Source organism: Poecilia formosa, unplaced genomic scaffold (genome assembly GCF_000485575.1).
Source record: "Poecilia formosa unplaced genomic scaffold, Poecilia_formosa-5.1.2 Scaffold218, whole genome shotgun sequence".
NCBI classification, from domain to species: domain Eukaryota; kingdom Metazoa; phylum Chordata; class Actinopteri; order Cyprinodontiformes; family Poeciliidae; genus Poecilia; species Poecilia formosa.
In genome coordinates, this window is record NW_006800157.1 from 1092002 (window position 1) to 1104912 (window position 12911).

Here is a 12911-nt window from a genome sequence, read left to right on the forward strand (position 1 = left end):
TATTTGGCACATATAGAGGACCCCATGCTCAGCTGTTTGTCAACATCCAGGAGTCTGAGTTAGACCCAGGTATTACATAAACAGACTTAAAGTTGCAGTATGTAACTTTTATTTAAAAAAAAAAATCTTTGTTAAAGCTATCAACATGTTTTGACGGCATGGTACAGATAATCTGAACAAAATTAATCTCCTCCACTTCCTCCTTGAGCTTCAGTCTGCAAAAATCCAACAATCCTGGTCAAAAACAACCAATCAGAGCCAGAGAAGGAGACTCTTATCACTTTCAATTAACCTTGAGTACGCGCTGCTAAACGTGCTAATCACTGAGAAACAACTTACCATTACAGAAAAACCCTTTATTCACCATAATGGGTGCCCATGCTAACTAGTCTTAGCATTGTGCCAGGCTGTAGAGTAGCAGAGAGAAAGAAGAGGTTGTGAGCAGGATGTATACAAGGGTAATTGACAGCACTAACACCCTCCTCCTGGCTCTGATTGGTTGTTTGTGACTGAGAGCAGAACATTTGTTCAGATGACGGCAGGTCTATAGGGAAAAGGCAGAGGAGCTTTATTTTTCACATATTACTTGTTTCTTATCATACTGTCATGACAGTTTCAACAAATATGTAAAAATCCTATATATATATTTTTTAAATGAAAGTTACATACTGCAGCTTTAATGGAGGAATGTTGTTGAAAGGAGCTTCTTAAAGAGACAGAGGCCCAATTTCAAGGTGTTAAATAACGTCAAATTTCTTTTAAGTAATGTTTGACATACAGAGAATTTTTATAATAATTGAAGGTAACATAATTACTTGATTGTGCTTTAAAATGACACTAAGTGGATAGATAACACATATTAGCCCTTTAATAATATAATTTCTCATTTTTTTCATTTGCTCAGAGCAGTTTATTGTTGCTTCAGTGGCGAATAACCCCTCGTGAGCATCAAGGTGACACCAAAATCCTTTCACACATATATTTTATTAAACTCTTTGTTATAAAACACAACAATAACTGTATTAATCCTTCCCCTCAGCACCGACAACAGATCTGCCAGCACTGTTCTTCCTCCCTTTAATATGCGGCTCCGTGTCCAGCTCCTTTGCATGCTCCAGCTTGGCATCACTGCAGGATGGTGAAGAGTATGTCGAACAAATCCTGTCAAGCGCCGCTTTTAAAAAAGATTTTAAGCAAGAAGGACAAAGAAAAACAAAGAAACAGAGTCACAATTCTCATTTTCACAAAGTCCCTCCTTCTGTTCCACTACAACCAATTAAATTCAAGCAATTATCTGATTTTTTTTGTAGCAGAAAGCAGGAAACATAATCGCCCAGTACCCAAGAACAACTAAGGGAAACTTAGTCCTCTGCACACGCATACAAGTGGTAGCAAACTTGTTCAACTGACAGTGAAGATATATTTTATTTTCTAGTTCTTTGGTGTCCCCCTCTTTTCTGATGCTGCCCTGGGCAACCGCCCACATCAAAAACAGCCAATGTATGCCTGTTTTCAAAAAATGTCAACGAAAATGTTTTGTTGTCTCAAGCCAAACATGGCTTAAGATTCTCATTTTTCCAGGTTTTTATATTCAGGTTTCGAGGAAGCCATTTTGTTTTACGTTAATTTAGAAATGTCCATTAATTTCCTATTAAACTTTTGCACTGAGGCGACTTGTCCTCATCCAGCCGAGTAACCGGTGTAATTTGTTATGAGAAATTTTGAGCTCATGCACATAAATGTGCAGATGCATTTTCAACACAAGAAAGCTGGAAATGTTCAACTTTTGTTGCTGTCGCGGGAAACTTTCTCATTCGTCGCTTCCCATGTGACCTAAGTAACATTCTGCGAGTGAGAGGCTTTTAGGTCAAAAGAGGCAAACTAGTTACATTTAATCAGATTTACTTGAATAATTTTGGGGACAAAAATACTTTTAGGAGTATTTTTACTAAATTGTACTTTGTACTTATGACGTATTGCTACTTTTCCTTGAGTAAAATTTCAGGTTTTTCTACCCACTGAATGAAAAACAAACATGTTTTAACCAGAAATTGACGAGCGACAGACACACCTGCAGATTTTGTTAAAATCTGATAAGTTCTGAATTGAAAAAAAAAGAAAAAAAAAAAGATTTTGAAAAATGTTTCTTTTGTCTGATTTTGTTATTCCATAATTATGGTATTTGTATTAATTAACTTTATGTTTTGGTCTGTCTGATGGTGTAATTTTAAAATATGAAATTACTGATAATCTGATAAGTTACTCAGTACTTGAAGAAACTTTTTACCAAATACTTTATTACTCTTACTTGAATAATTTCTTCGATGAGTACTTTTTACTTTTACTTGAGTAAAAATATGCTGAACATATTCAACATATTTTAAATTTTTAGCTACTCTACCCACCTCTGAAAGTAGGTGATTAATCTGCATTATGTAATATTAACGAATTAAACTTTTTATATTGACAACCTTACAAATAAAACCTATTTTCTTTGCTGTCCTGGTAAAATACCTGATTTTTGTAGAAGATTCCCTCCCCGTGATTTCTCACAACGAGGACCAGAACTCTCTTTGGACAATCGGCTCTTGTGGTCCAGCTTCTGTTTTTCGTTGCTCCGTCTGGGTGATGAAGACGGTTTCCCGTCTTTCCTCCTGGAGGACGACCGTCTCTCATGACTCCCTGAATGTGAGCGGCAGGGAAGGGAGGACGGCTTTTTGAGACGTGGCGACCAAGATGGAGATCGAGACCTAACAGAGAAGCAGAATGTGGCTTAGGCGGATTTATTTATGATAAACTGTTTCTCCTTTTTCTCCTGACAAACCTGCGGGTGTATCTACGGTCATAAGGTGATCTGGACCGGGAGCGGGACCGAGAGCGGGACCGAGAGCTGCTCCTTCGACCCGCTGAGCCGTAATACTGCTGGAGGTTGCTGTCGTCATGCCGATGGAACGGTAATGTCGATGGACTTTCAGCTTCAGCGCTAAAATTATAACAATGTTGATTTAAAACAAAACTGGAAATCAAAGGATTCAAAGTTTACTTCTTGTTTTAAGTGGAGGGATTTTACCTGAGGATTGGTAGAACATCTCCATCCCAATGTGGATATCTGTGGAACAAGGAGGAGAAAAACAAAACATCAGAAGTTCTTCTTCTTTCCTAACAATGTTCGTTCGATCCATGAGTTACTAGATGAGACAGCTAAGATGCTCTAGCTTAGCATAAACAGCTGTTACCTATGTGAATGGATTTGGGCCACTAAGCCCTCCTGCTGTCTTGTTACCCTGTTCGCGTTCTGGTACAATTTTACTAGTTTTTGTGTGTGTGTGATTTTGGGAACTGACGGTCTGACGGGTCAATCTCCCCTCCAGCTGCCCGACCGCAACATCTACCGCGCTCCTTTTGAGCATCAAGACCATGGAAGGGTTAAAAAACAAAAGAAAGATGTATTTTTTTTTCAACAAAAATGTGAGAAAGAAGTCAGAATTAAATTTTTAATCTGAGAAATTTGATTTAAAAGTGAAGATTCCCTTATTAATCTGAAATGTCGACTTTCATCTGAGAATTCTGACTTTTCTCTGACAATTTTGGCTTTAATTTGAAAATTCTGACTGCAATCTTAGAATTCTGACTTTATTTTTAGAATTTCAACATTTCATTTTAATTTGACAATTCTGAGTTTAATAAAAAAAAATTCTAACAGTCTGAGATTTCTGACTTTTCTTTACAAATTCTGGCTAATTTTGAGAATTCTTACTGTTCTGTGATACTTTTGAAGGTAATTTCAGACTTCCGACTTTAATTCCAGAATTGTTTACTTTAATCCAGCCAATTCAGAAAAAACTAAAAAAGTCTGGTAATCTTACATAACCTAAAACAGAAACTTTTGTTTAATTATTAATGTCAAACAGTGAGAAAAACTATTTTTGTGCCTTTTTATATATTAAGTATCTGAGTTCAACAGTTCATTTGGTTTGAAACACCTGAAATGCATGAAGAAACGAAGAACAGTTAAACTACAGATATTCTTATTTATTTTAAGAAAGAGTTTAGTAGAGGACCTACTGTGTCCGGAGGATTGTGCAGCTCTCCAGGTGAAAGCTGGAGTTCTGGTGTGACAGCCAGTCCTGGGAGCCAGAACAACAGCATATTCACAAATATTCAACCTAAATCAAAATCAGTCATCTGACACTTTTTAAACAGTGAGATTTTAATACTGCAGTGCTTTAGATATTAAACTATTCACATTCCTTGTCGGTTTTCTACGTTTTGTCACAAAGACAAGCACGTATACTTTATAAATGTTTATCTATTTGTTCAACCTCTCTGTCTGTCCACACTAATGGATGTCCTGGCGCCATGTTTAATTCCCAACAGGAAGTCGTTGTTTTGAAGGATTGTGATTGGTTAGTAGAAGTTTTATCTTTTCCCTACACTGCCCCCTATGGGTGTGGCATGTTTAAAACATCGCCCAGTAATGTAATACAGCGGGTTGAAGTGGGCGATTTATTTTTGGAAAGATTTTTGCCGTATCGCTACGGCGCTGGCCGCCATCTTGTCTTCTGTGTTGTTTTGTGTTGCTAGGATACGAACAGTCATTGCCGTTCTCAGCTCTCGTTGCTTGTTCAATGAAAAACTCAACAATAAATGTTCTAAAGCTTTGCTAACTTCAGACGAAGCTAACGTCCACTCACCTCCATGTGGAAGCACTTCTTGTTGCAGATGGAGCAGGTGTGTGGGAACCTCGTCGGCGCGGCTCCTATATAGTCTTTAATCATGGCGAGTGTTGGCAGATGGTTGGAAGTAACGGTCTTAACAGGCGGTACTTTGACCGGAGACAGTTTTGCATATGAAATGCCACACGGCAAAGCTTTCCTAGTTGTACATGTTGCTCTAATGTTATGCTTCAGTTTATCTTTCTTCTTCAAGTCTTGCACTCTTTTTTCTTTACCTTTAACCTTTGAACTGCTGGGTTTTTTGGATTTGGACGTCAGCTTCAGAGAAGGTTGAGGAGTAACTCTTAGAGACTTGGGCGGCTGGATGTCTTTCTGTGTTGGTTTGTCACATTCTTCCAGTGGTGACTCCTTCCTACCAGCGGGCCTTGGATCATCCTCAGTGGTCGTTTCTATCGAGTCGCTAACAGTAACATAGTTAGCAGAATGTCTGTAGTCAATCACTTTAACTGGCTTCAGAGGACCAGGAGGCGTTTTATCCGGATCTCCAGGTTCGTCGGTTTTGGGTTCGGGAGGGTTTTCTGCAGCTCGTTTCTTCTTCCGCAGGAAAATCTCACGTAAAACCAGATGTAGATTTTCAAAAGTCAGCTGATCCTCGGGGTATGACTCTAGTTCTTTTAGGTCCTCTTTGTCCAGTCCAAACATGTTTAGGACTTCGGCGGCTGATTCTGGAGTATACCTGGCAGGAGTTTCTGGTTCTGGATCAGCTTTCTCCCCCACAGACGGGTCGGTTCTGGATCGCTGCTCTCCTTTTTCCCCATTGGAGCTGACCGTGCTGGACCTGCGCCGTTTTCCCGTCGGCCTTTGATTAGGCCCTGGACTGCGGGAGTGAGATCGTGATCTTCGACTCTGGTGATGCCGCAGGTTGTTGGACTCGTTGTTGCGACTATCAGCTTTTATTTTTTGCTTTTTCAAACTCTTAGTATCTATGAGTGACTTTTTATCTTTTTTTCTTTCACAAAAAAAAAAAAGAAAAAGGAAACAGAAATGAGGATCAGATCAGTAAAAATTGCAATCTGCTGTCGATTGCTTTTGTCTCAGAAGTTTACCTGGGAAGTGGTTGGATCTTAGCAACCCACTCAGGATATCTGTGGAACCAAAAATACTAATTCAGCACAAGGAAGAAGAACCATAAAGAACACATTACAAAACAATTCAACTCCTAAATCTAAAAGTAAAACTGCCTACAAAAAAATTTACCAGTTGGATGTTTTACCATATTTATTACTTTTAAAAATCAATAATAATCTACAAAATGTGGATTTTTTTTTTTACCATAAACAGGGTTAATACTATGGATGAAATTTATAAGTTAAGACTTAACTGAGTTAATCTAAAGTTGATTAAGCCTATAAATCGACCAAGGATTAATTGATAAGCAGCCATTTTTCTTTAAATCTGTAGGTTTCTCATCTTTTCATAACAAAGGGTTACATTTTCATAATATGCTGAAGAAATTGTTAAAATGTATTTATGTTTCTTATAAATATATCTGAACCTGTTTCAAACAAGAAACAGAAAAATATTTTAACAATTTCTTGAATTAACTCCGTATTCTCTTCAGGAATAATAAACAATTTGTCATTTTGAATTAAATTGAAAACCTAAGGAGTTTATCGAGTGTTTATATTTCCAAACAAAACCGCATAACGTGCATTTTCCTCCGTTTGAACCGTTTCTCTCTCCGCCATCTTTGCTTCTGTATCAACGGCTGACCAGCGACGCCCTCTGCTGGATGGCGGCCGAACTACAACACTAAAAGACTGGTCGACTGCTGCTCATGGTTGATTTGTACAAGTAATAAAAATGGTAAAAACATCCAAGAAGGTGAATAGTTTTTATAGGCACTGTATGACAATCTCCAGGGAAAGGAGGAAGTTAGTTTCTTGAAACAACAGGTTGTCTACCAATAAATTAACCAAGTATGAGTTCAGATAAAAGTGTCTGAAGGAGAATCAAGTAAAAACTGACTTCAGCTGCAGGAGTATCCGGTTCCCAACGTGGTTCATTTCATTCAGGTGGAGGAGCCAAAGCTTGTAGAGAGAAAAACAACAAAACATTTAAAATGATTTTAATTCCTAGAGACCAGTAAAGAATGTCACCAATCAAAGGGAATAAAATTGAGTGAAATTGGACATTTGCTGATCAATCCTGTCAGCAAAGGCCTGATCAGGACTGTAATCCTAAATTAATAATTTTATCTCATTATTTCTCCACTAATGAAAATATTTTCCAAATTAAAAGAGAATAAAGTCATAATATTATCACAATAAAGTTGAAATAATACGAGACTAAAATCGTACTTAAACTTTGTCGTACAATTTCTTTCTTGTAATATTATGAATTTTATTCATTTAATATGACTTTATTCTCATAACAGTGTTACTTTATTCTGACTACTATATTATGACTATTATTCTCATTATATTTTAATTTTATTCTTGTAATATTATGACTTTATTCTTTTAAAATTTTGACTTTATTCTGGTAATATTGAGTTTATTCCTGTACGATTTCTGACTTGTGTTGTTATAACTTCCTTCGTAACATTATGACTATTATCCTTGTAATTTCATGACTTTATTTTATTAATAGTTTTTGTTCTTGTACCATTTTTTTCTTTAATAGTCAAAGGTAATTACTTGTTATCCATAGAAAATCAGGCTTTTATTTTTTTTACATTTTGTACAATAATCGCTACTTCTGATAACCCTTTGTGTTGGAATACATCAATCATAATAAATAGAAAAAATAAATTAAATTAACTTAATATAAAATGTATTAATTGAACTTAAATGATTCAAATCAATTAATTAATCCAGTGCAGCAGCAGAAGGTAGTTTAAGTTAAATTCTTACCCCCGGTCTCGGACAGGTTACACCGCAGAGGGAACACCGGTGGGGAAACAACCTCGGCGTGACGCCATTATAGTCTTCGATCATGGCCAGCGTCGGCTGCTTGCCCTCCGACATTTTCATTTGCTTCAACACCCACTCCCGGACTATCGAAGGCAGTTTGCTTAAAATCGACATCTGGGCTTTGCACTTTTTGCCGAGTGGCGCTTTGACAGAAGAACCTTTCTGGGTCTTTTTCGCCGCCTTGTTCTGTCGACGCTCGTCCAGCTTCAGTTCTGATTTCCGTTTCACGTTTTTCTGCTGCTTTGGCTTCTGGTTTTCAGTTCTTTTCTGTTTGCTTTCAGTGTTGCTGTTAGAAATTGTTTTATGTGTGGCAGATATTGCGTCCTTTAATCGCTCAGGTGGGTCACTAGCTGTCTTCTCTGAGGATAACACAGTTGTACTTTCTTTATCCGGTGGTAGCTCATCTACAATCCGACTGTTGTTTCTTGTAGCCAAAAATGTCTTCTCTGAGTCTAACACCGATATACTTTCTTTATGTAGTGGTAACTCATCTACAACCCGACCGTTGTTGTTCTTTTCTACACCCACATAGCTAGAGACCCTCACTTTGCTTGGCTTCAGGATACTTTTTAGTTTAGGTTGGGGTTCAGAAGACTTTCCTTTTATTTCCGTCTTGCTAAAAATCTGATGTAAGACGCAGGACAGCCTTGCAGGATTGACCTGCTTCAAAATGTGAGGGTCGAGTTTTTTCAATCCGTCTTCGAGGCCGAAGCTCTGAAGAATCGCAGCGACTGGTTCTCTGGTATGTTTTAGCTGACTGATCTCAGACGACACAACAAATCTGCCTGGAACTGGGTTTTCATCGTCTCCTAACCCTGGAATGGATGGCGTGTCGTCTTTCTGTCCACCAGACAAAGCCTCCAGGCTGCCATGAGAACCGGACGGAAACTCTGCTGGATTGTTGTTAGTATTTGGTTTGAAGATGGGAAGCCAGTCCAAGGAGAAATCACCAAAATCAGGAGCTACACGGGATGTTGACGGCCTTGCAGAGGAGGAAGGAAATTCATTTATTTCGCTAAAGAAAGTCTTCCAGTTCATACCCCGATGTTCCACATATCTGACACGGTCTACCAACTTATTATTATCCAACTCAGATGTGTTTTGAGCTGGCAGGTAGTGGGCAAGACATGAAGATCCAGGAATAGTCAACCTGGATGCAGGTCCAGGATTAGAAAATCCCTTGGGAAGTTTTTTCGCTGGCGGCCCATTCTGGTTCCGGGTGGATTGAGACATGATGTAAGCAAACTCCAGATCTTCAAGTTCTTCCAAACGAGATCAATCCGGAGAGAAACACTCATTAGGCCTAAAATCAAAAGAAAAGAAAACATACGAGTCAAAATGAGAGCGAAAAGGTGTTGGAGAAAACTTTCAGTTGATCTCCAGAATAAGGCTGCTGAGAGTCAAAGTTTCAAGGAACAAATACTTTACTGAACATCTACAGATGGAGAAACACACCTGACAATGTCAGAGTGAGCTCCCACTTGGATGAGGAGACATCCTCTCTTTGTACAGCTCTTGTCACGTCACACACGCAGGTGTGAATGGAAACGGTTGCAAAACATCAACATGTCAATCAACTCTGAGAACTTTCTGACAACCAAGTTCTTATTCCAAGAAACTGAAAGGTGTGATGTGCCTCATATGCATCGGAGATGTATCTATAGGTTAATCACTGCATATCCTGCAAGGGTGGGTGTCAATATTTTCTCTATGATCAGCAAATGGTCTAGCTGATGTCTTTATTCTCTATTCATAGGTGCTAAAAACTGACCTTTAACTGAGACATCCCAGGACTTTAAGAGTCTCAGGGTAGCTTCCTATGTTAAAACTAAGCAAAATTAACATATTAAAAAGTATTTGCACCCTCATAAAAGTTTGGCACCCTGGTCAATTTTGATGCGTATGAGGTCAGGAACATCAGGGAGTGGTCAGAAATGATTTTAATTCAACAAAGGCAGGCTTGTCACGACAGGCCTGCCTTTGTTGAATTAAAATCGTAATAAATTGTCCCAGAAATTATTGCGATAAATGATAATGTTGTTGTTTTGAGACCATTTTCAAGTAATATAATGGTAGTAGAATAATAATCCAAGAACATATCCTAAAATATTAACAAACTTTAAATTCTAATGAATATTTAACACTGCACTAGAAGACATTTTAACTATCCAAAATAAATAAACAAAATAACAGAAACAACAAATAAAATGAATTATGAAGACTGTAAACAAATTTGTCACCTAGTTTTGGGTAGAAACATGGAAAAGAGAAAAACAACAAACCATTGAAATTAGGGACTTGTTTTAATTTATCATGCAATTAATTAATCTTCCACAAACTCTCACATGGTGCTTCATTTTCAACCACCCTTCCTCCTTCCACTCAACTTTCACCTTAGTACACTGAATGAAACACAAAATGAACAGCAAGCTTCTAGGAATAAACGTTTGTGGGCACAACATGACATTTCTGCAATAAAACTCCCATTTTATTATTTTATACTATATTTTGATTTTCTGATTAACTGAATTTATGATTTCTAATCAGCTGTAAGCTGAAAATCATCAAAATGAACAGACATAAACATGGGAAATATAGTAATAAATGCGCACTTTTTGAATTTCCGAAATAACTTTTCTAACTATTTGAGATACAGCTTTATATAACTTTCATTATATTAAATAATAATAATACGGTGCAAGTTAATGACTCAATGCAATTCGCCTGTTTCCTTTGATAGAAAACTTTTGTTTTTTTCTCAATTTAAAACAATAAAATTAACTTTACTCAATTGTTTGATAACTAGATGGTTGTTTATAATGTGTATTTTTTATTAGATGTGTTGTGAATTATTGTATTATAAATAAAATCCATTGAATTAACGCTCAGAAATTTAAACGTAAAACCTAACTACCAGTTTAGCGGAAGTAACACCGATCTCGTGTTGATAACAGATTGATTTCTGACGATAAATGCAACACTATCGTTCACAATGACCTCAAAACACTACTTTGCTCAAACAATCTGCAAAATCCCTTCCAGTTAATACGAAGGACAAAAAACATCATGTCAGAAAGAGGACTTATCATAAGTCAGAATCAACTAATTCGGCAAAACAGACGAAAAACTTAAAAATTAAAGTTACCATTTTAGCATTGCTTCCGTCAGTGATGTTAGCAGGTTCAAGCTAAGAAGCTATCGTTGCTTACGGTAAACCGTTAGTAACGTCCCGGTAAAATTAACAGACGTTAGCAGGAAATTCTTGCGGAGGTATCATTGTTCTGTCGTTCACTTTGCAATCTAACGGGCTTTGCTGTGCTGATAACATGTTTACCTTAAACGGCGGAGCCTGGAGAGCGTCAGCGGTTCTTCTTCTTCTTCACCTCCCAGTTTGACTCCGAACTACTGCCGCCTGCTGGCCGGGAGAACAGCTGCGGTCAGAGACTGGAGTTGGAGGGATGATTCTCGGAACTGATCGGAGGAAACTCATGGTGCCAAGTCGGGATTCGAACCAAAGACCTTCTTGCTGCAAAGCAACAGTGCTTGATTTTGATATTGATTAAATATTTGTGACTATATAATGAAGCTAAGTTTGTTTCACGTAGTTAAAATTGAACATAAAGGTGTAATTCGATCCCTTTTTTTATGGTGGTTCTGTGTAATTATTCAGAAATAGGACTTCATCTGATGCCTCACCCTAGGTCTCATTCCATGTCATTGGTTATTTTCTCTAACTAGCAATGAATAGCAGCAATATTTTTGATACTTAAGTGCTTCCGTGAGCAGGTAAGGATATATATGTGCTGTATAAAATGTTAATTAAATTTTTTACACAAAATCATTCTAAAATCAAAATAAGATTTTAGTCTTATTTTGTGCTCCTTTCAGAATTAGCAGTTGTAGAGCCTTTGGTCACTTTAAAGCTAAATAAACTGCTGCTGGCCACGCCCCTCCGACCCTGAATCAGACTCAGAAGCAGAAGTAAAGACTCATGAACAACTATTAAGAATGTAGCAAGAGATTTCTGAATGGTAAGTCAATAACAAAACACCTATTTTATAGCACCCGTTGAATACAGCGGTAAAACCTGTTAGCTAGCTCGCTGCTCATGTGGGTGGCGCTCCGCGTGGGTTGCTAAGTGACGGACTGGGCTCGTCTGGCGTTGCTAGGTAACGGGCAGTGCCCAGCCACTGCGACTTGATAATCAGAAGGTTTTCAAAACGACCTGTTGTCCAGCCCCCTAAAAATATAAAATTATTACCATAAAACAGCGGTGTTTTGTTTGTATTTTTTATGCTTGGCTTGTTTGTAGAAACAGGAGAGACCCAAATGGAAGCACAAAAAGTGAATTTTGCACAAGTGGTCCTCGCTAAACAACAAGGTACAATGTAGGGTCAACATACTGAGCTTTATCCCCCCACTCTAAAGTTAGCAAACTTCCCACCAGGACACACACACACACACACACACACACACACGCACACACACACACACACACACACACACACACACACAGTCTAAATGCCTGCGGCCAAGTGAGTCGGATTATAAATAGAAGGGCAACAGAAATCCTGTCCTGACATATTTTAGCCTGCACTGACTAGCAAACATCATTTGTTCTTGTCTGAATGTATAACACTTTGGTTTTTAATATTATTCTTTGGCAGCTGGTGAAAATATGTGAACCGAAGTCACTGTAAGAAGTTTTACAGTCTGTGAAGTCAAAAGTTTAGACTGTGAAATCCCCTAACTGCCTTTCTCTCTGCTTTGCTTATTAATCCAAAGCATGAGATTAGGACTTTCTCGGTCATGTGACACAAAGGGCTGAGCTTCTGGGTTTGATTCATGTAGTTGGACAATAAATTGTAAATTTAATTTTACAGTCTATAACAATAATGATAGAATTTTTTCTGCCTTATGATTTAAGTACTTACCACAGTTTCTGGAGTTTGTATTTTTGCCACAACTGCTTAGTTTAGAAGTAGGGCATAAAACACTTTATCCATGGACTGAATATGCCTACAGTTTAGTTTAAATAAATGAAAGGAGTGCTGTTTAATCATACTATTTGAACACACCACAAGATCTAATCTGCACTGAAAACTAGCCATGAAAATTGGTGCACCCTTTCTTTCTTTTAATAACACCAATCAGTCTGTAGAGCATTTAAATAATGACCGTTAATACAAACAAAATCTATTTAACTATTAAAGAAGTACTCAAACATGTCATGAATATGTCTACAATTTGGCTGAAATAA

General features: G+C 37.7%; 1 protein-coding gene across 4 annotated transcripts; it reads right to left on the reverse strand.

The window, feature by feature from the left end:
• Positions 1–965: 965 nt before the first annotated feature.
• LOC103149160 (zinc finger protein 638-like) lies at positions 966–11131 on the reverse strand. Of its 4 annotated transcripts, none has more exons than XM_007568190.2 (10): positions 10986–11131; positions 7592–8954; positions 6705–6766; positions 5783–5821; positions 4695–5685; positions 4066–4127; positions 3071–3109; positions 2825–2983; positions 2515–2750; positions 966–1174 (listed from the first exon to the last, which is right to left on the reverse strand). In XM_007568190.2, the coding sequence occupies exons 2-10, from the start codon at positions 8882–8884 to the stop codon at positions 1023–1025; spliced, it is 3033 nt and encodes a 1010-aa protein (XP_007568252.1). In that variant the 5' UTR covers positions 8885–8954; positions 10986–11131; the 3' UTR covers positions 966–1022. The 4 variants fall into 4 exon arrangements, with proteins under 4 accessions (XP_007568252.1, XP_007568251.1, XP_016535223.1 ...); XM_007568189.1 differs by lacking the exon at positions 10986–11131 and adding an exon at positions 10797–10977; XM_016679737.1 differs by lacking the exon at positions 10986–11131 and adding an exon at positions 10566–10716.
• Between the last annotated feature and the right edge of the window lie 1780 nt (positions 11132–12911).